The following is a 25,939-nucleotide window of genomic DNA, read 5'->3' on the forward strand; positions in this document are numbered from 1 at the left end:
ATGTATGCTGAATTGATGATTCAGTGTATTGCAAAGATTTTCAAGAAATTAATTGCTTTTTTATTCTCTTCAGTGAGACTTTCAGTCTCATACTCTCTGCAATTGAGTGTCTAAGTATGTTGTACCACTAAGATATTTAGAAGGGTGGGGAATCAGTCATGTTGTCTAAAGCAGAACATTTCCTAATTTCAACAGGCCATAGTAGAACATCTAGAAGATTTACCAATAGCCATAAAGACACCAGACGAAAATAGTAATACAGAAGAGGAAGAGAAAAATATGATTGAAGAAGATTTGCAGATCTCAGAAGTTGCCACTACTACCCTATCACAAGATGACCTGGAAGAAAACGCTGAATTCCAGGAATTTACCAGGTATTTCACATTAACTTTGTCTTAAATACACTTAACTGGTCTTTTGAAATTGTCCTGTCCATTGCATGTTTATTGTAGTCTTGTTTTAGGAAGAAGTACTGGGATTCATTGGCTTCTTCCTGTGTTTGTCTTAAATATGTCAAGTGATTCAGTGGGACTTGATTTGATTGTGCTACAAACTTTTCCACACAAAACCCAAGTGGAAGCCCAGTGCATTTTGAACATGGAAGTGTTATAATTGCTTTTCTAACAGAGAGATTATTTTGTAATGTAGATTAAAAAGTCAATGTACATTGTGACATTATGTGGAAGCATGACACAGATTGATTTCAGTAGATACTTTTTGGATGTTTTTTCTGGTTATGAACAAGTAAATGAGGTGTTGGAGAGAAAATAAGATGAAGAACTCATGGGTCAAGGTAAAGGCATTTTAATGAAAAGACAAATGCCATGCGTGGAAGCAAATTAGAAGACCAAAAAAAATGTATTTATTGTCTACTTCCCATCAGCACAGCAGTGTCCAACCACTTCCTGGGAAGCAGGGTGTAGTGGTTGCTTCAGAAGACAGATATAAGAACAAGTGTGCGTGTGGGTGTCACTGCCCTTTAGTCAATTTGGGTCAGCTCTCCCAGCTGTGTCCCCTCCAAGCCTCTTGCCCAGCCCCAGCCCACTGCTCTCGGGAAATTTAACTGCAGCCCAGCCAGGCCCAGTACAGAGACACTCAGCTAATTTTGCTTCATTTACTCCTGGTTTTTCTTATGTTCTAATTTATTCTTAGGTAATCTGAGTGGGACATGAATTGTAATTTGTTGATGCTTATCACTGGAGCACTCTAATGCATTTGAGATTTTGCTTAGAAAAACCCATTGTCCCCTTCAAGCTTGCTGTTCCTTGTCAGTCCAATTTTTTTATATCAATGGCCATAAAACTTGGGTATACTCTCAGTTAAATGTCAGTGATATCTCAGATACATTTTTTCAGAAAAGATTCCTTTTTGAGAATATGATTTTTTTATTGTGGGTCTGATTTTCCCAAATCCATTTTTATCATGTTACTGATAAATTCCAGTCCATATTCTAATACATGCAGCAATGCATATTTGTGGTTTTGTGTAGCTTAAGCCTGTCACATCCATTTGCAGTGTCTCTTTTAAACTAAACTTTATGAATCTAAAAACTTTGCTTTTACACACAGAAGCAGTGACAGTGATGCCAACATTCATCTCCGAAAAAGGTTTTCTCGTAATGCTTCTGAGGAGGTAAGTGTGGACATTTATTTATTGCTGTTTCTCTGGTTCCCTCAAACTCCAGAAGTTCACACATTGTAAAAAGGCCTCTAACAGTATGAAAGTCTGGTGACTTCTAATAATTTTAGTGCTAAAACCAGGCATAGTTGCAAACATCCTCCTAAAAACAGTAAACTGAACGTTAAGCAAATTCACAAAGCAGTACCTAATACTACAGTTAAATCTGTTGTAACTTTAAATCTTACTTCATCATACCTGTATAGCTGCAACATTTTGCTTGTTTGAAGCTGCTTTTGTTTGCTGCTCCAGTTTCTTTTAGTTTTTTCATTCTCTGTATAATGTTGATGCCCTGGTCTCAACCCTGCAAAAATGCTGGGTGTCTCCTGAAGAGCACTGTTTCTGAAAAACTGGGCTTCGTCCCTTTTCCTCACAGTAGCAGTTGTATTATATTATAATGTGCTGACGGAAAATATGTTTATAAGCATGCTTTCATTTTATTTAAGCAAACATTAGGTACGATTTGCATAAAATACACAATTACCACCTTTGTGAGATGCTGAATTTTATTTTTGTTATCTAATCTATTCCTGGTTTGTTTAAGGAAACCTATGGTGTAAATGAGCCGAAGATGACAGATATGGGTGAAAATCCATTAATCATCGGGTGAGTGTTTCTTATTCAGACTGACTTTTGCAAGGAAGCCATAACTCCTAGGCACTACTAGAAGTGATACAAAGGGAGCTGGAAATTAATTATAATGGTAGCAACTGTCTTCTGTAATGGCTCAGAGTCCACGTTTCCCATAGGTGTAAGATACAAAATTTCCTTATTGCTCAGTCTGTCTCTTGACTAAAATGCTTTTTCTTGACCTGAAAGATTCAGCTGTCTAAGCAAGATTTTGAGCATTTTCCCCATGTGGTGAATATCTCAGGCTGAGAGAAGAGTGAGACAACTTCAAATGTTAAGCCCTCTGGCAGCAACGGCTCTTTCCAGGTTTGGAAGACTGTCAAAACAATATTTAGTGAGATCAGTGTCAGGGAAAGTCAATTACTTCAGTGGAGGACTGGCCTCTGTTGGAGCATGTATGAGTTTTGTATGTGTGTTTAGTTTAGACTTAGGGTGACTGGTCATGAACACAGAGTGTGCATCCCTTTGGTATTAGGGTCTAAATATCTATAAGAAACAAGGGTCGCTTTAGGTTTTGCCTCTTGCTGATACTGAATAGTACCTCTTTGAACTTCTAGGTAAAATGATTGTTATATTTAGATGCAGAAAACACACAAAATATTATCAGGATCCACTGGCCTCTCTCTCTCTGTTTAAAAAAAAATACACAAATAGTTGTTGCAATTGTATCAGTTGTACAATTTGATACATGATATTAAGTGAATTTCATGTAATACTCAGGTATATATCCAGTAGGAGGCCCCAAGCAGAAAAACACCATTTTTCTCCAAAAGTAGGTTAAAAACAGTTTACTGGAATGATTTTCTTACACTACTAGAAAATTATAAAATGACTGTACCATCTTGTGCCTTTAAATAAGACCTTTTCCTTGTCTTTCCTGTAAGAGCTCAGTGGTGCTGGCAGAATCCATCAGGCTTTGTCCTTATGAACCACGTGGAAATTTGTGAAAGTTGTGAAGTTGAAATTTTGGAGTTGTCCTGCAAACCCCCAACTTCTAGTTGGTTTCTTGGTTGGAAGTCTTGGGCTTTTTCTGTTTAATATTCTAGTGCCTAGCATGAGGGACTCTGAAAGTAGATGATTTGGGGAAAGTATATCAAGTCAGATCCAGTGTATAAGCAAAACTGTGTAAGTGTGAGATGTGTTGCCCAGTGCTATGTTTACTGTTCTGAAAATAAAAGGGCATCTTTTTGACAGGTGGAAGTCTCCTTATATCAGAGGGCTGTGCTGTAATGGCACTTACTTAAACTACCTGAGAATTTGTCTGAGTTTTCAGAAGATTGATTCTTACATATGTTGACTCTGGAAGGAACACACTGCTAAAGCCGAATATGTCCCTCCTAGTCAGCTGAGGCCCTCCAACTGACTAGACTGAAAAGGTTCATTAAACTGCTGTCTTTTAGACCACCCTCTGATCTTCACAGTAATTATTAACACTGAAGGTTTCTTCTTCTTTTCCTTGCCTCTTACTGAATTCTCTCCTGTTTTCAGGAAGAAAAAGGACTTGGAAGCAAGCGAGACTCCAGCACCAACTCGTGAGATAACAATTTTTGAGCAGCCAGAGCTATTCTACTTTGTTATTTTCTTTTGGGTGCTGGTCTACTGCCTTTTACTCCTTCCACAGCTTCTTAGCAACAAAGTTTGATCTGTGTGAGGTGTGGAAAATAAAGGGATGGTGGCTGGATTGCTTTGTGTATCTGGATATGAATATGTTCCTTCAGGTGAAGCACAAACAGAAATCCGGGACCTGGTATTTGTGTTTATTATCAGGTTGTCCTCAATTCCACTACTGTTGTGCTATGACAGTGTCAAAGCACGTTTTATATTATGGTAATTGTGTAAATATATATAAAAATTATCTGATTTAGTAGATGCGATTTTGTACATTTGTGCCTTGCTTTATAAGATGCTCAATAAAACCAGATAATTATCAGTAGAAGTATGAACAATTCAGAGCTCTAGTCTTCAAAAATTATTCTTCTGGCTTCACTTTGCTATGTAGGGCCTGATAGCTATGGAAGAGGGATGGTGTTGACTTACCTCTGGATCTGACTACCTGCAAGGGCAAGGCTAGAAATGCTTCTTTACATTTTCCTTTTGAAAGAGTTGGAGGCAGAGCAGAGCTACAGGTAGTGAAACACACATTGGGAACTGATTACAGTTCCAGCAGCAAATCCAGTGGAGCAACAAAATCAGGTTGAGGGTTTATTGGGGTAGGGAAGTTTGATTTTTTTAGGATTTAGAGTAATGTTTATCCTGTACCTTTTGGTATGTTTGATTTTTAGGAATAAATTGGGTACGAAGAAGTGTGAAGAACCTACATGCTAGCTGCTTCTTATATGGGAAATCTCAGGCCAGAAACTAAAGTTTTTTAAAAGTACCTCAATGCTTCTGAGTCTGCTTTTGCTACAATTTCTTTGCTGCTTTTATTAACAAATCACATAAAGATTTCTCTCTTTTGCAGATACAAAAAATAACAGGTAACCAGTTTTGCTAAGGCTACTGTTAAGGCACTAGGGCATGGTAAAAGAACTAGAAAGATCTTTTAAGTGTCCAGATCAATTGAGAAAGAAATGACAGATGTAAAACTAAATACAGAAAAATGCTGACAACGAGTATTGACTTCCTAGTGCGACTGAAGAGATTCCTGAGGCTTATCCATGGGCACAGTTGAGCTACTTCTGCCACTTGTAGTTTTTGTCCACATCAATGATCAATTTAAGATATTTCATATAGGATTTTAGCCAGAGAAGGTGTAATCCATTTTGTAGGACAAAAGAGAAGTCTTCAATTTCATAGCAGAAACTTCTCCCCATGTGACTTTTAGTGAAGTCACTACTTCTAATTGGCACATTTTTAGTTTCATGGTATGCTTTATGAGACTATGAGACATTGCTGCTTCCGTCTGAAAATTCAGAAGGTAGAATGCAATGTGCTTCCTAAAATGAAGGGTTTTATAATTTTACATTGAGTGAAAATTAAATGACATGGCTATAAGTTTTACATAATGTGTTGTAGCATAAGATGTATCCCTACCCTGGCTAAGTTTTCAGATGAACTAATAGCACGTGGGATCAAGATACATCAAAATATACAGCAATTTATTTACAGGTATTTAAAACCTGTCTGTAGTCATGTTATCTGCTGGGGCAATCCTAACCATCCATCACACTTCATTCTTCTTCATAAGCTTTTTGTTCCCCTAGGATTTTTCTTCTGAGCTGTAGTTAGAATTCAATAGAAGTAAGGAATGACAGGAGATCTTAAACATTGAAGATAAAATTCTGAAGCCCTTTCAACAAAGCTGAAATCTTTTGTATTCTGCCCTGCCACTGTTGACTACAGCTGGATTCACCCCATGAACCTAGAAATAAGATCCATTGTTCTTGATGAGGAAGAGATCCAAATGTCCCAACTTAATTTGGTTTAAATCAGCTTAAATTTCTTTCATCCTGTTCATGAAAGCATTCAAGATTCTGAGTCAGCTGATTTTGTGATCCATGAACCTGTTTGTGCTTGTTGTGGAAGACAGTGATACTTTCTTCCAAAAGAAAACCTATATGAGAATTTTTGAAGGTGCTTTCTGGAAGTAGACTAAATAGAAATATGAAGGGTTAGTGCTTTCTACTCTGAAAGAATAAAATTTAGTACAAGAAACATTTTATGCTTATCCTGAAAACCAGGGAATACCAGGCTGGGATATGGCATCTATTTAATAGCTGCAAGCAGTAGTGTACTGCACTAGTTTGGAGCAAAATGTTGACAGCTTTTCATTATGTTCCACTCTTCATAGGCTTCTTTGGTTTATGATAACTTTTTCTGACCCTTTGTATCTTTACTCTGGTTCTTCCATGTTCACTTCAGCAAAGGCTATTTGGAGTTGGTTTACAGTCTCTTTATAGGGCTTTACAGCTATCAAAGTTCAGTGAAGTATGCACCCTTCTTCTTTCCTTCCTCCTAAGAAAATGAATCAGGATGAGGAGCTCTTTGGATGTCTTAGCTAAATAACTTCCATGAAGAATGGAAAGGTGAATGGGAACGCGCTGATGCCAGAAATATCATTACACAGTATTTTTCTCCAAGAAGGAGAAAACCCAAGATTTTCTTTGCTACCTGCCACTGATGAACAGTGACTGATACACTGAAGTGAGCAGTTTAAATGTCAAACAGCATCCCACATCCCCACTGTACTGGTCATCTCCACCAGTGTTTTAACTGAGGTACGCTTTCAAGCCTGTCCCATTGAGAGTCAGAGACTGCTTCTTCCATCCAAAATAGATGGAAAAAAATACTAAGCCATTCCATGATACTTGGTATTACATTGCTTTCAATTTTTAGGTTTGTTTTGTTGTGGGTGTGCTATAACAGAAGCAGTGTACCTTACCCAGTCATTCCACGGGTGAGAAGATCCAGGGTGAAGCGCTGAGTGATTATACCAATGTGTTGTCAATTGTGCTTACAAAAACTGAACTCTTCAAGACTTTTGCCTTTACCTTGAACTGTAAGGACTGACATCTGCATAAGCAGCAGCTTCCCCCACTTAAACTGACTCGTGAGCCTGCACCTCTTCTTCTACAGTGCAAGATCCAATTCCTTAATGCAAGTGCCCTGTTCTGAAAACACTGCTTGGTTTTGGGGTTTGTGGCCTTTTCTGAGCTACTGCCTAAAAGCCTGATTATAAAACATTTATTATGGCAAAGCCTATTTTAAGTTGCTGCCCAGAGGACTGGCTGGCGATAGTGGAGGGTTTAAACTCTGGTGGGCAATCCATTGTCTACCCATTTTCCAATAGGTATGTGCACTGTCTGAATACAGAGGTTTTGCTGAACTTTTGTCTGGGTTGAAAAATGCTAAGCTTGAACTGACCACATATGGTATATTGATATGGCAGCTGCATTCAGGTACCTAGGGGTACTGATCTGTTAAGACTCTTTCTAAAACCTACTGATTTTGAGCAAATGTGGGTAGCAGAGCATTGTGAAGTGTAAGTGTCAGGAAGTGCCTTGAGGATCACTGGATAAAGGATGTTTGGTGTTCACAGAAGCAGCATTAAAAAGTGGCAACTGTTGGATGTAGGATGGTTCAATGTCATTGTAGTCATGTAACTTAACCACAAAGTGTTTCATCGTGACTTTATAGAAAGTGCAAGGAAAGATACACCATTAAAGACAGAACCCCACTAAACATTTATGGGGCAGATGACTTAGAGTTGAAGAAGTGAGTAAAACAGTCACATAATCTACAAATTGACCAGAATATAGCTTTTGCCAAATTGCAGAAAATTATCAGTGCAAAGGCAGGGCAAACACAGACTACAGTAAAAAACGACAATCAATTTTCAACGCCATGAATATTTTTGAAAGATTGAGCTCGAAAATGTATTTTTATTGAGTTTCTAGTTTGTAATGAATGTGTCTACAGAATTTTATGCAAAGCTTGAGAGTTCAGCTGTTTTAAAATGATTTTTTTATATAGCAGTGATTATTTTATCTTTATATTTAATAGAATTATAAAACCATTTTAAGAGTACCTGTAAAATTCTATGTATGTGATATGATTATTTATTAATTATGACTCATGAGAATGAACATTAAGCTATGCATTGGTTGTGTCATCCATTTGAAAACCGGAAACTGCAAACAGGAGAAGAGCTTTTAATGAACAGCAGATCTGAAAAGCAGGGGAAATGATTGAATACATTTGTGTGATTCTTAAAGCTGCATAGCAATATGTCATTTTGTGATGTTAAACTTTCAGCTAAAGTTGCAAAATATACTGAGTGATTGAGCTACTTTCTTCCGTTAAAACTTCCTGAGGCTGAAGATTCTACATGTTGATAGCTGGCGTCTAAACACACTAAATCACACTTTCTGGACACTCTCAGTTTACTCCTGTTCGGTATGACTGTAACTTCTTTATTCAAGTAGTGCTCCACTGAGTTTACAAGGGTACCATGCCATACCCAGTGGGGGTTTTTAGGGTTCTCTGCACTAATCCTCAAAGAATCCGAGCATTAGGAGATTCATTTGGCCAGTGTATGTGGTATCACATACAGTCATCTAACACAATAATAATTATAACTGTGCATTATCACTTATGCTAGCTTTAAATACTTGGGAGTCCCTTCTTGCCAAGCACAAACGTGAATGCATCCAGTGATGTGTTCAGTTCCTCTACTTCTGTGGAAGTCAGTGCAACACATCTGTGTGCTAAGCACACACTACAAGATCTGGCCCTGAGGGCACTTAAATCAGCATCAACCACATAGGCCAGGAAGTCACTGAAGCCTATGCAATGCCCATGCAAATCCAATGTACACCAACAATACACCACTCACTTCAGTTACCTCCATTTTACACAGAGCATTTGTTTGCCTAAATTCTGCAGAATCAACCCTCCAAAGAGAGGAAGTTAACATCTACTTCCATCTTCAACTAAGAGAACAGCAGCAGGGAACAAATAACTGGAAAACAAGGGTGAGGTTTCAGGCTGGGGTATGGCCATGGAAATTCCCAAACTGCTACAGCTATATAAAAACTCATACCATGACAATAGGTTGCCTGCTGTTTCCATTGAGATTATAGGTAGCAGATCTGAATGGAGGTAAAAACCACTAAATCCTTTGTATTTCTGCATTGTGCAGGTTTTTGTCAGGTAAATAACTTCCCCTGGCACACTACTGATAACACTAATTTACAGCTACCCAACTTACCATTGTTCATGTTCCAGGTTTGTATATAAACAGGACACACAGTGTGGCTTGTCCTCACCCATACCAGCCTGAGATCATGAAGCCGTTCATGCAGGAGAATGGGATACATGCACATTAAATGAGATGGAAAAATCATGTTCTCTGTGGAGTAACTCACTTCCTCTGTCCATAGCTTCACACAACTCCAGAGCTCACAAAGGGTGAAAAATTAATCCTTATTTTTTCAAGTGCCATAGTCATTTCAGGGTTATCTTAACTGAAATTCTGGAACATTGAAGTATTTCTTTCCTCCACTAAATGTAAGACATAGAAAACCTCCTTCCAGTGGCACTTTTGACAATTCCTTTCCAAGCAGCTGCTACTGTTGATATTGGAAAATGAGGCCCATGTTATTTCTCCCCATAGTGGGGGGAAATATCTTAAGTCTATGTCTCTGGAACAAACATAAAATTGGCCCCTGAGTGATTAATATATTTTTTCTTCATGAAAAGGTTAGAAGGACCAATAAAAATTATTTTACCCTAGTAAGAAATACTATAACCTACCATTCCAAGAAAGGCTAGTTCCTGGTCATGACTGCTGTGTTAAGGCCAGGTAATATCTTATTCCCCACATAGTTTCATTACCTTCACTGGGCCTTCCTGGAATCTCTTTGATTCACAGAATAGATATGCTGTGTCCAGGGACTAGTTTGTACAGGGGGGTCCTTGGTCCATGGCCATTATTAAGACTGTAACAGAAAATCACTCTTGTTTATTTCAAAATGACTGGTCTGATGTGAATCAATTAACTTTCAACGTATATGCTGCTGAGTTCTTGAGAGAAACAATGCAGTCACATTTTAATGCCAAATAAGTTACACAAGTCAAATAGGTATTTTTACTGTAATGAAAAATTCAACTTGTACTTTTGTCTTGGAACAAAACATTTTAGTAGGCATACCACCTTGTGCTATTGTATACCGCTGTGTAAAAAGCTGAATAAATGGTTTTACCTTTCTTGTTAAAGTTCTCTAGTTTAAACTGTAAAGTGCTAGATGGCTAAAGAGTTAATGAGGGACTTCATCCTAAATAAATAATTTGTAAGTAAAGAATCTAATATTTAAAATACATGTTTCCTTTGGCAAGTGGTAAGGAATGATGATTTTTTTTTAAATGAGAACAAATGCTGGGAGGATTTGAGTGGTGTCCAGATATACTGAAGGAAATGCATTTTCATGTACTTTCAAATACATTTCTTTTGAATACTTTCAGTCAGAGGCTTGTATTGGGTGTTTGCACTAGTTGATCAAAGCTAATTTTTGTGAGAAAGAACTAAATTCTTCTGTATAGCTGGTAAACAAAATGTTTTTAGAAACTGTTATGCTGTAATAAGAATAGTATTTACTAGTGAATAGCTCCAATTTATTTTACAGAATCTCCAATTTTGAAATAAATGGACAAGCTTCCTGTATCTAATCTGTTACCTGTGGGTTTGTCCTTGTGGATTCTAATTGTTGAATTTATTGTTTTTATTATATATAGTATCTTTTATATATATTATTTTTTTATTTATCTACACATTTTCATGTCCAGAAACTAAATGCATGTTCTAGGAGGGAAGACCTCAGTAAAGACTGCAAATTCATAAAGTGCATTGTTTCCCACTTACCCAAAAAGTGACTTTTCATTTTGGAGGAAGAATCCGGCCTTTTTTTCTGGTCAACAAACAAATGGATTCAAAAATTTTATAAAGGGTAAGAATTACTAATTTATTAATGCATAGAAACTGGCATTATAAAGGGAAGCCATGGGAAAGCTTACAAAAACAGCTGTGCTTAATTATTTATGTTCCTACAATTTGTTTATCTGGGCTGTTTCTATATACATGTTTAGACTTGGGGATTAGTAAATTACTAGCTGCAGTACCATTTCGTATTTACTATGTACTTCCCCCTACACCTTAATTCCCTTTGCAGTATATGAGAAAAAGAAAATATAGTACAATAGAGTTGCAATACAGTTCAGAATTAGCCCCATGATGTGTGTCCTGAAAAATATATCTAAATTGGATAAACACACTGAAAGGAAACGGCATATGGGAAAGGTATAGGACTGCTTCCTCTCTAAAAGTTTCATGGGTATCACACTTTAGGACTTGTAAATATTCCTCTAATCCTTCTACAAAATCAAATCATCTCACATGTTTTCAAAGTGCTTCTAACCACTCCTGCAGTAGTTGTACCTGCCTATTGGACCACCCTCCCCCACACCTAAGTGTACATAGCAAGAGAATATTCATGATTCTGTTGAGAATTTGGGATATTTGGGCCCAGTCCTGTTAGCAATGTAGATTTCCAGAATCATAGAATGGTTTGGGCTGGAAGAGACCTCTAAATGTTATCCAGTCTACCTGCTCTGCCATGGGCACTTTCATCAAATTAGGTTGCTCGGAGACCTGTCCAGTCTGGCCAAATGTTTTTTCATTACCAAAACTTTAAAATCTCTAAATACACTTTGCACTTTTTGCTACTGACATTGTGCTTAGAAATTTGCAAGTGCACTGGGGAGGGGAAGATGCAAAATTCAAATAGGTAAGATGGGTCATCTCAGTGTGTGGAAGCAGAGTAAACTTTTACAATGGTATGAGATCCAAACTTTAGATCAAATTGAAACATAGTAAGACAGGAACTGTTGGACTGGTTTTCTTTTAACTACTCTGGGATAAAAGTAATTCCGAGAGAAACTCAAAAATAATCTCCCTTATACTTGTGTAATCACAGTTATTGTAGCTTGAAGATGATGAATATGCAGTATTGGAAACACACTGGATCCATCTGGACCTTAGCAGCAACAAAGACAAGGACAGGGTTCATTTCAGATAAGAAGCCCTGCACATGTGTACACCCTGAGTATGCACTTGGGTTGTGCAGGACCCAGACCTCCTAAAGATAACCTGTGGCCATCACACATATTCTTGTTGGTAGTGTAAACTGAAACCTTCATCCTCTCTTCAGGCCTCATTTTACCTGGTTGGTAAACAAAAGCCAGCAGGAGCAGGAGAACCTTCAAACTGGTGAGTGGATATAGCAAAGCCTTTGACTTCAGCTGTGCTCTCTCCTACAACACCAATATCCGGTGGTAATCTTTCCTTGAGTTGCTATTTCTACTGGTGTTACAAGGATTATTTCCAGGAGAGCTAATTGCAGCAATTTATGAGATGCCTTCTGTGACTAACTCCATTCCTTGGTGAGACAGTACCACTGGCTTACCACAGTCCTTGGCAAACTACACTTTATCTTGGAATGTCATATAATATATGATCAAAGCAAAATTTATACCTCCATCTGCTGTAAATACTTTGAAATTATTATTTTTCATTTCTTTTTTATGGTAGCTCTGTACCCTGGGGAACAGATTTATCACTCTGCTGATAGGTATTTTCTGCATGTTATCAAGAATTGACATACATATAGATTTATACATGGTAAAGTGGTATTTCTTGGTTCTCAGGCATAAATGAGCATTACCAAGGGTATATCTCAAGGACATTAGGAACTTCTGTTATCTTGTGCATTGTGCCATTGCAGCTACTTGTGAAATTGCTCCCCTTTTTCAGTAAAAAAACCCCATCAGGTGAAGTCCCAGGTGACTGGAAAAAGGAAACCCTGCACCCATCTTTAGAAAAGGCAGAAAGGAAGAGCCTTTCCCCCTTGCTCCTCTGGTTTCCTACTGGCACAAACCTGAAAGGAAACAGTGCAGTGCTCAGTTCTTCAAGGGCTAACATCATCAGTAAACCTGAGCAAAACTTTTCCTTCTTGCTGCCCATGTTCAGGAGATATTTTTAGTCACACCAAATTCTTTTGTGACTACCTCCTTTTTCTACTTTTGATGTATTTCTAAATTTATACGAAAATTAATCACAGTATCCAAACCCATTGTAGCTTTGATGGCATCAAAAAAAGTCAAAAATTATTTCTAGAGGAGTTGAAAGCCAATTTTGGTTTAAAAATATTCTCTCTCTGTGAGGCATTCCAGAACAGCCAACAGAATTACAAGCTTGGAGTTCAATACAAATCTTGTGGTTGACATAAATTTTGTTCCCCATTTTTTTTTTTTCAGCAACTGGTAGCTATATGTGGTCAAAAATGGATTTCTTTCCTAACAGAACATTTATTTTTCTTCATCCTTCTTCCTTACCAGTGATTTAAATTTGTTTAGTTTCTTTAGTGATATGTCACTGTGATAGAGACACTCTAGAGACTGTAAGTAGAAGATGATGAAGAGATTATCAGTCTGGAGAAATCCAAGGAAAAAGCAGGGAACTTTGCCTGGGAAATGTTGCCAGGAGAGAGAGGGGTCAGTTTCCAAACTACATCAGCTCATATCCTCATGTCAGTAATTTAAAGATATAAAAAAATATATATATTACTGAAGTTTCTCTTGCTCTAAATAAAATATCCTTGGAATTATGAAGTCTGGGTCACCGAACTGGGAAAGCATGCCAATTTTTTTCTTTTTTAATGTATTTTAGGGTGAGACAAAGATTCATGCAACCTAACACCTTGTTAAAATTTAAGCTTCAGTTTTAGAAATGGAATCTTCTTTCTTTCTTCCAACTTCCTTCTCTATAATCATACCTGCAGCTTTTTCTCATAATACCCTACAGGTGTTATTATTAGCAACGTAGTTTAAATTGTTTGCAACTGCTCTTTCCAGCAGTGATTCACAGCTGTGAGCTGGAAAACCTGGTAGCCAGACTGGGGGCTTCTTGAGAGGAAAGCCTCAAGGAAAAATTTCCCAAGTGGAGCGCAGAATAGACACATCCTTTCCTGGCTAGAAACTAGAATGCAACACTTGGGCACATATTTCCTGGGAAACTGCCAGCTTGTTCCAAAGTGCGTTACTGAACCAGTAACAGTTACTGAAGCAGTGCGACACAAGGCCAGAAGACATCGTGGCTGGTACCAACAGCAGGGAACAACAGAGGTCACCGTTGTCTCGCAGGATGGAATCTCTTCAGAGCCCATTTTAGACCCTGGAGCCGAAATGCCTCGTTTCTACCAGTGTGATTGGACAGTTCTATAGCATGATCAACGACAATTCATCGTGACAAAGTGATTTTTAATGTCAGTTTTCCTCTTTTCTAACCCAAACAGAATCTTTCTTTAATCTTAGTCAACAGAAAAAAACAGAAAAGCCTCCACTTGTCATCCCTTACTAATTTTTTTTAAAAAGGGAGATAAATGTCTGTATTTTCTTGTTGTGTAACGGCAGTTACCCCATAGAGTAAATATCAGTATTTATAGTACTAAAGATATGGGGAATGCTGTTACTTGGTACATTTTTACTTATTCTTTTCCAGATTTTAATAGTTGGGTAGTGTGTCCTTTTCATCTCACAACCTGTTTGCTTTGTTTTTATGGTTGGTTGTGTGGTTTTTTTACCAAATTCTGAATGCCAACCAGTTTGAAATATGTGGAATTTTCAGTTGCATCTCACATTGACGAGTTCATCTCACTTTTAAAATCGTTGCAAGGAATTTGTGAAATCAACATAAAAGTAAATTTTTAATTTGGGGTTAAACTCTGAAGATTAGGTCTAATTACACAAATATATGACATCAAATATCTTTTTCTTAGAATAGAGAGAGGGTAGTGGGGACAAGATTGTAAGGAACAGCACAGATTGTATCCTGTGCTTTTAAATCAAAAACTCCTGTCAGCAGGCAGGCTCAAGGAGGAAGGAGCTGTGGAGAAAGACACCCGATTTGATAAGAAAATAACTTCCAGAATTCTCCTGGTATTTGTCTATTTTGTTTTCTAAGTATTCTGCTTGCTTTCTCTTTGAACCTACTTGAAATGGATAAAATTCATTCTTTAACCATGGCCTGCACTAAGGAGGGTTTCTTTCTGCTCTATTTCATGTTAGAAGGAATCAAGAATGCCAATTTCCTTCAGTACTTCAGCTAAAATTGGAAAAATAGACCCATATGCTCTGACAGTTCCCACTGGATAAGACTGAACAGCTGCTCTTCTTCCTCAGCTTTTGTCATGGGATATAATTATTCTTCTATCCATAAAAAATCAGAAGGATGCCCTTTCAATCCTATAAAAATTCCCAGTACTGTAACATTTAGCAACATAATGGCAGGCATTAAAGAAGTTCTGCTCTAAACGGCAGCAGAGGTTTGTGCCAAGAAAATACTTTATTTGATAATACCCCAGGCCTCTAGATCACTTTGAATCTGCAGTAATTTTATTCGGGTTGATTTAAATGAATCTTAGAAGTGCTCCAGTCAGCTTTATCTTTTTCATACTGATTTTGCAGGCGCAGTTGTTACAATGGCAAGTCCCTGGTAGAGAGCAGATGGAAGGAGGAAGCCGGATGTCCAGCAACAGATCTTCCACTGAAAACACACTGCCTCCCACACAGCTTACAAGGGCAGTGGCTGGCCAGAAGTGGCATCGCATTTATGGTCACCTTCTTTATCAGGCACCAAGGCTGATCACCATCCAGTCCTTGTGCAAGCACATGAGATCACAGGAGACTCTCACTTGGTCCTCTGGCTTAGCACAAATGTAACTCATTCACCTCTGGCTGAAGGGTTTTGGTGGTGGCAAACCCTTACCCTACACCAGCTGTTTAATTCCAGACATTTCAGGGCACTTCTAAAAATATTTAGCAGTAACATCTACTAGATCAATGGAGTGTTGCCAAAGTACTGGAGTGAGACCAGTGCTCCAGCCAGGCAACAATCTGCCTCATGCAGTGACAGAAGGAGATGCTGCCTTGGGAGTCCACAAAACTCATCTACCTTCAGCTGTCCCTTCTTCTTCCACCTTCTGGGCCCTGCACCAGCAAAGACTAAAGGCTCCTCAATGGAAAAGTAGAACCTTGCCTTTGGCAGGAAAGTGACTTCTTATGGAAACGGTCACCTGTGTGCGGAAAGGTGGGACTTTTGATAGAGAGCAGCTCAGGGCTGCTCTCTATCCGCATTGCCAAAAGGAATCACCTTTTTCCCCTAGGGCTTGCCGTGCGATAGAACAACCCCATTCCCTCAGATCCGTCTCCCCATGACCCGCAGCGGCACAAGGAGCGAGGCCGGGGCCTCGTCCCCCTCCCAAGATGGCGGGCGCCGCCCTCGCCTCAGCGCCTCCGCGCGCCGCCGCCCCCCGCCCGGCGCGCGAGACCCGCCCGCCGCGGGCACGGCCGGGCGCTCGCGCTGCTCCGGCGGGGGAGGGGAGGGAGCGCGCACGCACGTGAGCGCCCGGGGGCTCTCCGGCGGTCGCTGTATCCCGCCGTGCCATTGGCCGCTTCGCGAACCTTTCACCTTTTACCCGGCTGCGGCCACCAATCGCCTGCTTCCTCTCAAAGCGTGGGGGGATGCAGAGCGTGCGGACTGCGCAGGGCGGAATTCTCGGAGCGGGGTTGCGCCGCGGGCGCTGGGCGGCCCCCGTTGGTACGGGCGGGAGGGGCGGGGGCGGCGCTCCGTTTGCGTAGCGCCGGCCGTAGCGCAGGGGCAAGGGAGGGAGGGGGAGGCCGTCCTGGGCCCAGGTGAATGGAGGGACCTGACAGCTGCGGGGACTGAGGCGGCGGCGGCGGGGAAATGGCGGCGGCGGGAGCACAATGAGACGCGGCCTGTAGTAGGGGGAAGCGCCGGGCTGGGTCCGGGCCGAGCAGGTAGGAGATGGCGCGCCGGGAGCTGCATGGCGGCCGAACGCGGGTGTGTCGCGCCCGCTGGCCGCAGCTCCCGTGGCCCCGGCACCTCGGCCAGCGGGGAGGGATGGCGGCAGCCCGGCCCTGCCTCCCGGGGCCCCGGCAGTGCTGCCCCGCCTCCGCCCCAGCGGCCGCCGGCGCCCGGGCCCCGGGATCGGCCTGGGAGCTCCCCCGGCGCCGGCGGGGCCCGCACGGCTGGGCCGCGCTGCGGCCCCGCTCGGCTTTGTCTGTGAGCGGCGCCCCCCGGGCAGCCGCGCCGGGGGCTCGGGGCCGCCGGCCGTGTCAGGGAAAACAGTAAAGGAGTTTAAACTCAGCAGTGCTGATGTTGAAGGCCAGATAAGAATGTCTTGGTTCTTCTTTGCTTCCTTTCCATCCTTTTCCAGGGCAAATTAAGGCAGCGTGATTAAAGGCAGACCTTCTGCTGTGTGAATGTACGTTGAAAAGTGAAAGGTTAAAAGACATATATTTTTGCACAGGACTTCGTTGCTGTGTTAGGTAATATAGATGTAGGCCGCATGAGCAGCAAATGGGGGATGATACGATTCTGATACCTGACCAAAAAATAAAAAGGTACTTTTTGTGTGCTTTATGCTTAATCAGAAATTAGTGTTCAATAAAAGTGACTCTCAAAGTGAATAGTGAACCTCGGTTAACTGTTAACAGTCTGGAGGATGTTTGGCACTTCAGATCAGCTTTGAGTATTTTGGATGTTGAGATTTTGGTCTTCAAGTTAGGTGGTTGGCTCAAGTGGTGAAAGTATGTAGGTCGGAAGATTGTCTTCCGTTTTCTTTCCCTTAACGTGGTAATGAAAACAGTTAACTTTGCAGACAGTCAGTTTGCCCTGTTGTACTGTGTTTTATGCGTTTTCTTTAAGCCACTCTGGATGTTCTATTGAAATGCTGACTGCACGTGCATATTCTGTAGGTGGGGGTGGTGCTTGTTTTAGCAAGTTCATACAGACACTAACTGAAATTCATTTAATAACTATTTTCCTGAGTTCCTCTCTTAAAAGAGTCTTTCTTATTGTCTATTTCCACACTGTGTCCTTGAGCTTTGAAGATGCCACTAGCAGTTTTCAGTTGGAAGGTGCTTTTTTTACATCTTTAATAACTGGATTGTTACTTTATTAATTGGTAGGGTTAAAAATATGTATATATTTATTCCGAAGTGTTGACCCTGAATTAGCTACTGCTGTTCTACAAAGCATCCTGATAATACAGTTCCGTGAAAGTGGCAGGTCAGTACTTGGCAGCCACAAAGCGATTAATGCAAGAATTAACAATTAATTGAGAAGGCAATGACATCAATATGTCATTGTATAAACCTGTTCTCAGTCCATATGTTTAATATTAAATGCAGTTTGGGTATTTTCTGTTTATCTTTCTTCTACTTTAGAAAGGTTGTATTAGGCTAAGAGAAGTGTAAATGGAATATTGACAAGGGCTTTTCACATGAGGAAGGACATATCAGTGAAGGGATAACAAATATCACAAAGAGAGTAATGAAGAAAATAGAAGAGGGAAGTGTTGATTTTTTGATTGTTTCTCCTGTTTTTGGAGGATTTCTGTATCCTACAGACTGAACACAAATGTGATACTCCTTCACACTGTGTATAACTGAAAAGACATGGTGCATCAGTCTATTGGGAATGCCAGAAGTTTATCAGACAGTTGAAACAATTAATTTGTAGTGAAATTCATCCAAGGGTCTAAGACCAAAAGTATCTTTTCAGTCTTGGCAAACACCAAGGTGGCTGGTCTGTGGAAGGTACCTCTGCCTGCCCTGCAATTATACAGCTCCATACATGTCCTCCACTGGTTACTGGTAGGGGGAAGCCAACCAAGCTATTTTGTCTGTTATATTACACTAATGTTTTTCTAGAAGTTATACTTTTTTTTCTTTCTTTTTTAAAATACCTTGTTCATCTGTAGCATACAAATGGAAAAAACCTAAAACCTGCAGTTTAAAAACAGATGCATTTTCATGGATTTTTTTTATGTTGTCCATAGATGTTTGTCCTTTCCCACCTCAAAAATGTGCAAAGTACTTTGCCACTTTTTCAGCAAAGTGTATGGATTTGCTTCAGCGCAGGTGCTCAGAGGCTGAGTATCTCTGCCTGACCCATGCTGACTTTCAGTATGAACTGACTAGATGTGCATTGATCTGTATTGAATGCAAATTACTGGCAAAACCAAATGAAGACACATCCATTCTTAAAAGAGCGAGGAGTTATTTAGCAAAATGGATAAAAGAGCTGAAGTAATTTGATTTCTTTTTAGATAAGCTCTAGAATATAAGTGAGAGCAAAAATTCAGGAATATTTTGAAAAGGATTCTAGGGCTTTAGGGACAATGAGCGTTACAGCAAGTGCTAAGATTACAGACAGGTTTTTTATTTTGGGGCATAGGTTAATCGATTGATACCAAATTGGTTTTTGCCTTTTTTGCTTTTATATATTCTCTATAGTCTTTACATATATATTTGTAGCTCTGTAGCCTATTGTTGTATTTGTAGCTACTCCATTGGACAGAAAGACAAAAGAAATTCCCCAGCAGCTCCAAGCCCTGGGGGTCCAAGCTTAGGTCCTCAGGGAGCTGTGGTCAAAATGACTTCTTGAGACACATTTTCAAGAACAAAGTTTAGCTATTATCCTAGGGGGACTTTCAGAAAAGGGTAGAACCAGGGGGGAATTGCCTCATCACCTATGTCTCTAATTGGGGATTCTTGTAGGTTATGCTAATTTCTAAACATACAAAAATTGTATCTGCTTTGTCTTACGTATGCATCTTCAGCACTTTGCATCCAGCATATTGTGCACCATAAGGATCCTTTTAAAGGTAACGCCTTTTTATCACCTAACTATGTCTGGCTCATGATTGTAGGGCCAGTGAAAAGGCATCACTATCAGGCAGCAGGAAGAACTTCAGAACATTGAGATGTGTTGTTCTGTTGTTCCATAATTCTCTCTGACCTTTTTCCCTCTCATGTAGGTAACACAAACTGGGGAGTATACTGAATGTGATGAGTTGTTGGCAGAACAGCAAGGTGGCTCCTATGTCCTGGTGCCTGACTGTAATCAACCACTGGCCGTCTATATCCCATCACCTTCATGTGTTCAGATACTTTCTTCAGACTGATGGCAGAAGTTTGGTTTTATTTATATAGATATTTTTAGGAAGTGCTACTTTTAAAGAAAGTATCATTATAGCGTTGTGTGGAACAGGAGTTTCTATAAAATATTTGGAATGTGCTTTTAGAATGCTATGTCCTGAAGGCTAAGAATAGGTGGGAGTAGATCAGAAAGCATGATTTTGCTTTACACCTTTCTGACATCTGTTTTTTTCAGCCTTTAGCCTTTTGTGAGTACCATATGTATTGTGATAAGCCAGAAGAGAAGAAACTTGATATATAGTAAAAACTAGAAGTTAATTTTTTTTAGCTGAAGCTGCAGTCTTTGTTGACATTTCAAGTTTTGGTGTATTGACTGGGGGTATAGTAGCTTTAGGACTGTTACTAAAATAAACATTCTAGAAGACTTAATCTAGAGAACAAATTAGTGCCCACTTTAATGTGTGCCATATTATTATATTAGGTAAATTCTTGGTTTTGATAGTTCTTGCATGCTTATCTAGTAGCATAATTTTTCAGGTTTGTGTGCTGAGCAGTGTATTTGGAATTCCCTTGTTATTTCTGCTGTATATTGCAGACTGCATTAGTTAAATCAGTTTTCCATTATCTTTATTACCTTCAAAATCATACCATCAAGAAACAGAGGACTGAAACACGTGTCGAGGAATTTACTTGCATTGTTGCACAGCTGGAGGTGTTGAAAGGCTGTTCTCTGATGGAAAAGAGAAGAAAGAATAATATTTTCTACTTTCTCCTGTTGTAAATACTCCTGAATCCAAGAGACTTCAGTACTGCTTGTTGTGGCCCTTCCTAGAAGTACAGTACACTTATCAGTCTGTGATCTGTGTTTTGGTTGGCTTGGGTGTTACTAGTGAGTTCCTTCTTACCAAGACAAAAAAAAATTAAAAGAGTGCTCTCTTGATCTTTGCAAATGGTAGTAGAAAATCTTGCTTTGCTGTGCTTTCTTTTCTTTATGTCAGTGACTCAGTACTTCTGTGATGTAAGCTGGCAGGATCAGTTTCTGGCCATGTTTTAAATATTCTGTTATTCTTCATAAAGGATTAATTCCTTTGGGTTCATTGAATGAACGTGAGAGATCTGAGAAGCAGCAGGGTAGCTACTGACTTGAAGGATTGGTTGCTGGAAACAGAGGTGGTCAGTTTGGGACTGTTTTAGGTGGCCTTGGGATTTTTTTGTTTGTTTTAAATATCAGTATCCTTGTGTTTTTTCATTTGTGCAAATGCATACACAAACATAAAAAAACCCCAACCCCAAATGTACGTTTGAACCAACCCCTTATTGTTAGTTATTAAAACCTTATTTCTGGTCCCTGTCTCCTCTTTTGGATTCTGATTCTTGATAATTTGTCAAGCCATGTAGCAGTCTTTTCCTCAGCTGAAATGGTAGTAAGTAGCTGGGTAGCAGTAAAGAAATTTGTCTTAAATATAATAATTTAGGAATTTTATTTTTGGAAACCGGAGTTTTAGACCTGCCCATTTACTGATTGCATAAATCTCCTTTCCTTAGGAAGTGAGGTAAATACATTTTGCTTTTTAAGGTTAATTTGTTTGGTTTCATTGAGGTGACTTGGCTATGCAAGCATGTCTGGGCTGGCTACCTTTGCAATTCATGTTTCTCTTTTGTTTCCAAAGTCTGCTTTGTTTCTGATCTGGACCAAGTTTCTTACAGCTTTCTGTGAACTGTTACTGGCCTTTTATGATATTTCTGGTCTTTTTTTTTTTTTTTTTTTTTTTTTTTTGGTCAAGCAGAAATGAATAAAAAAGGCTTAGATAGCTAAGGTGAAGTTGCCATGTAGCTTGTAGTAAATACTTTTAGAGGTGATCTGAATTCTAGACAGCACTCAAACCGTAGAATGCCTAACTTCTCTTACTACATTTTGGCAAGTTAATTTAGGTATTTTTGTTTTCACCTCCTCTTTTGAGTTTAATTTTCAAGTGCATAAATAAAAGACATTTTTCAGGTATTTATATTCTACATACCTTAAAACATTTAAATGTATTTAATCTGACTTATTAACTGGGGTTTTATGAATTAATAATATTAATTGATAGTACATCTTCTTTATTCCGGATATTAGTGTCTGGGATCAATGTTAAGGCATTTAATTCCTCGCTGAAGCTGTGAATTTCTGAGTAGGCAAACTTGTGCTTTGCTATATCTTTATGGTCAGTGGCTGCTAGACTTTTGTTTTTGGAAGAAGACATAAAATGAAAGTGTTTAGAATACAAGCAAAAGTCAGGTCAATTTTTTTTACTGATCCACAAACTTTGCCATCTTTCAAGTAAAATTAAATGCCTATATTGTCAACTTGCTACATAAAGTTGTTAAGAAGGGATATGACCTCTGTTGAAATTTGTTTTGGGGAAAAAAAAAATCTATCCTTCTCCCTTCCCCTCCAGCTACTGAAGATAAGTTTTCATGGTTCTAACTGTCCAACATAGTGCTATCTCAATGATCTCCAAGACTGTAGAAACGAAATTACTGTTGGAGATAGTTAATGAGCATTAAAAAGCATACTGCTTCTTAAAACAAAAATACCCCAAACAAGCACACATTCAAACCTCTGTTTCTACTGCATGTTTTTTGAGTCCCCAAGGTGATGTGTGTGTTTTTGTCATTTGTTCTTGCTGCTTATACTTTCCTGTTTGTGTGAAACAAAGTAAGAGGAAAATTGGAATATGAATGTTTTCTGCCAGTTTAATGAACAGAGTCAGCATGAATGGCAGAGACTAAGGGGGAAGTGACAGAAGCTTGTTACTGAGAGCCATGGGATTATCTTTGTATCTTTTTCATTATTTCTACAGTTACTGCCAGCAAGGTCTCATGGACTGCCTCACAATTTTTTACAACTCGTAAAAAAAGTGTGTGAGGAAAGTTTTTCCTTTCTTCATTGTTTCTAAAGAATATTGAACTCTTATCAGCATTAGCCTCAGGATTTCACTGACACTAAAGAAAGATAGCAAACTGTAAGTGATAGGGCAACAAGAAACTGTCTGTATACTTTCAAAGATTATCAATCAAAAATACATCCAGGTATTTCCAGAAATGTATACCCAGTATATCTATAGGTTTATATAGTGAATAGATAAGTTGATTCGTTTCCTGTGCAATCAGTCACAAAGGCTCTGAGTTAATTAAATCTTCCACTACAGAAGTGTGGCTGTACCACCTACTGAGCAATTTGAAAGCAACAGGTTTGAGGCATGACAGGTGATGAAGCTCTGGAGGAGAAAGTGTGTAGGTTTTAGGAAAGTAATGCATTTTTATCTTCAAGTATTTAATTGAAAAAATAATTGAAAGAATGCCAAAGACATTTATGAGCTCCCTGGGTCTTTGAAAGAGGTATGATCAACTTCCAGGAGATGAGCAATTTTCCCTGTTGTAATCCTTGCATACTTAATGCTTTTCTGTGTTGAAGTTAAGAAGTTAAACCTGCCTTGATTAATAGTAAGTTGTCTGGAAAATGGTCTTCTAATGACTGTGTGTTGCCTAAACTGAATACAGGATAAGTTTTTAGTGACACAATTCATGATTCGTTGAAACTGTCTACTGACCAGTTGTTATCTCAGCTGATGAGGGTCTGCAAGGAATTATTGGATGATTTTAGGGCGTGTAGTGACTGGCATAATGATGAAGCAGGTGCTGATTTCTGGCAGGCATTTGGAGTAGTGTGCCAGTAATGCTACTGACATATACATTGCCAGCTACTAGGAGTTGTTAAAACTTTTTATCGGTTAACCTTACTGCAGTCTGCTGCCTGCAGGTGTTTCCTCTGTCACCATTTAAATAATTTTGGACTACACAGGAAGAAGTTTTGGGTTTGGAATTTTCATTGATCTTAGTGTAACACAGTTCAGCAGCAGTTGGCAAGAGAGAAGAGAAGCTGGTGTCTGATTTTAAATTACACACTCAAAAACCTGTTGAATCGAATTTCCTTGTTTTCTGTAATGAAGGCGTTCAAGTGGCTGTCAAAGTGGATGACAACTTCCTCCTCATGGCAGCTCTACTACTTCTCTGATCCATATCAACTACTTAATTCAGCTTGCTGAGCCAGTAGAAAACTTGCCTAGGTCAAGGCAAGTTATATACTTGGTTATATTGTTATGAGCTATTTTTCTCCCAGAAAGTCAGACAAGTGTCATAGCTGTTAGAGAAGGGAAGGAGCAGTTGCAGTGGGGTTCCTTCACTGAGCATTAGGTTGTCATCAGATTGGATCTACAGTCTCATGAAAACTAATCTGAAACTACTACTTCTCACCAATTAATTGAAATAAATGTACCATGTTTTTCTCGACTTTGTATTTTCTCACTTACTGTTAAGAGCTGCTGTTATAAACAAGTGTGTTATGACAGTAGTTTTGTGGGTTTGTGTATAAAAATCAGCTGTGGTAAATCCAGGATAAGAAACAAAGTGAGGGGAAAATTATGCTATGAAAATTAAATAAAAAACCAATTGGATTTAACAACACTTCTTTAGCAAGTACTATTCTGAGATATGAACAACTTTTTAATAAAAGTAACTATAATCAGTTCAGTAATCAAGATGGAGCACTTAGACTAGTTACTGACTTGGAAAATTCACATCTGAAGTTATGCCTAGTTTAAAACCTCTAATTTTTACAAAACCATGTAGTTGTGAAGCTGTAGTTAGGATTCTGTATAAGAAACTACTTAAAATTCTAGGACTTACATTTTTTGCCTCAAATGTAGTGAGTATGTGTTCCGAGACACTAATACAATTAGATACAAATCAATGACTTAATAACTTAAAGTTATTAAATGTTATTAAAAATGAATATTTTCCTCAATCCAATTTTCCATCCTTTTGAAAGTGGTGGGGTGAGATTTTTTTTTAAAATTATACGTTCAATATCTCTGGTATAATTTATAAGCTTTAAACACTCTTCAAAACTCAGTGTTTCCATTTTAGTGAAGGAAGGGGAAATCATTGTCCTAATTTAAAAAGAAACAAAGCCCGTGAAGCCAACCATCATTGTCCACAAACAAAGCCAAACAATTCTAGTTTGTTTACCAGGAACCTTGTAGAGATTTGTAATCACTCACTTGAAATCAGAGCTTTAGGACTCCACACTATACAGAGCAGAATTTGCTATGTAATTATGTGGGAAGTTCAAAAGTAACAAGTTAAGAGTAGTTGAGAGAGGTGGGTTACCTTTGCAAATGAGGAAAACTTTGTTGGTTTTCTTTTTTTTTGTTTCCCCAGCTAGAGTAAGATGTTTCTCCCCACCCCATAAATTTGCTTTCAGAGTAGAACTAGGGGTGGGCTTAGGCTATACAGATTTTCCAAACCGTGGTTTTGGTGTTTTTTTCTTTTTCTCCATAGGCTAAATTCAATTTTATGTTAAAAATTGACTGCAGTTTTTGTTAAAACATGTAATTGAATGGTGATACCATGCACCTGTGGTCATTGGATATCATAAATGGATATATTAGATATTTAAGTAAGAGTGTCCAAAATGTAAACAATGTGTTTTTCAGTGTTATGAGTTGACCAGTTAAGTGTGGGCTAAACTCTTGTATCCTGTTGGATTTAAAAGGTAAACAATGTTTACAAATTTTAGTTTAGTGGCATACTTCAGGAATATTGTTTGAGTGTATGTGTAATTTTCATATGAAGTAGTAGCCAATGCTTAAGGCCAGGTGTATTTTCAATTAATATTATGATACTGTCAAGAGAGTTAATTAAAAAGTTAATTAAAAAGAAAACTTCAGATGATTAAAAAAAAAAAATTGCATTCTAATTAGGGGGTACATGATCACAGAGGTGCTACTCAGAACAGCAACATTTTTTTTCCTGTTAGGCACCAGAGGAGCATAGGCTGTATCTTGGGCTCTAGTTTGACATGCATTTTAGATGGCATTTCTGCCTAGAAAACCCCACTTTTTCCCCCCAGGTCCTGGTGTTTGTTGTTAAACTTCATTGGAGGAAGCATTTCTGAAGTTTTACGGTAAAGTGAATTAACAAGACTAATTCATCTAAGAAACAATTTATTCTCTGTGATTTCTTTCATTCTGTTATGGTCTGACTCGGCTGTGGTCACAGATGAGTTGGAAAC

At 38.9% G+C, this 25,939-nt stretch overlaps 2 protein-coding genes and 1 long non-coding RNA gene across 5 annotated transcripts in view; 2 read left to right on the forward strand and 1 right to left on the reverse strand.

The window, feature by feature from the left end:
* CLMN (calmin) overlaps positions 1 to 10,468 on the forward strand; it is a 75,399-nt gene extending 64,931 nt beyond the window's left edge. Inside the window, exons 10-13 of one of the 3 annotated variants that reach the window (XM_053980651.1) lie at positions 196 to 374; positions 1,569 to 1,632; positions 2,222 to 2,283; positions 3,796 to 10,468. In XM_053980651.1, coding sequence (XP_053836626.1) covers positions 196 to 374; positions 1,569 to 1,632; positions 2,222 to 2,283; positions 3,796 to 3,949 — 459 coding nt within the window. In that variant the 3' untranslated portion in view covers positions 3,950 to 10,468. The other 2 variants (XM_053980653.1, XM_053980652.1) reach the window with 2 other exon arrangements.
* A 4,762-nt stretch (positions 10,469 to 15,230) lies between these two features.
* Positions 15,231 to 16,123, reverse strand: LOC128809101 (uncharacterized). Its single transcript, XR_008437610.1, has 2 exons — positions 16,010 to 16,123; positions 15,231 to 15,932 (listed from the first exon to the last, which is right to left on the reverse strand). It is a non-coding gene; the product is annotated as an uncharacterized LOC128809101 (long non-coding RNA).
* A 484-nt stretch (positions 16,124 to 16,607) lies between these two features.
* Positions 16,608 to 25,939, forward strand: part of DICER1 (dicer 1, ribonuclease III) — a 66,157-nt gene continuing 56,825 nt past the window's right edge. The window contains exon 1 of the mRNA XM_053979846.1: positions 16,608 to 16,677. The gene's annotated coding sequence lies outside the window, so the exon portion shown is untranslated. The remainder of the gene's footprint in view (positions 16,678 to 25,939) is intronic.

This window comes from Vidua macroura, chromosome 6 (genome assembly GCF_024509145.1).
Source record: "Vidua macroura isolate BioBank_ID:100142 chromosome 6, ASM2450914v1, whole genome shotgun sequence".
NCBI lineage: Eukaryota > Metazoa > Chordata > Aves > Passeriformes > Viduidae > Vidua > Vidua macroura.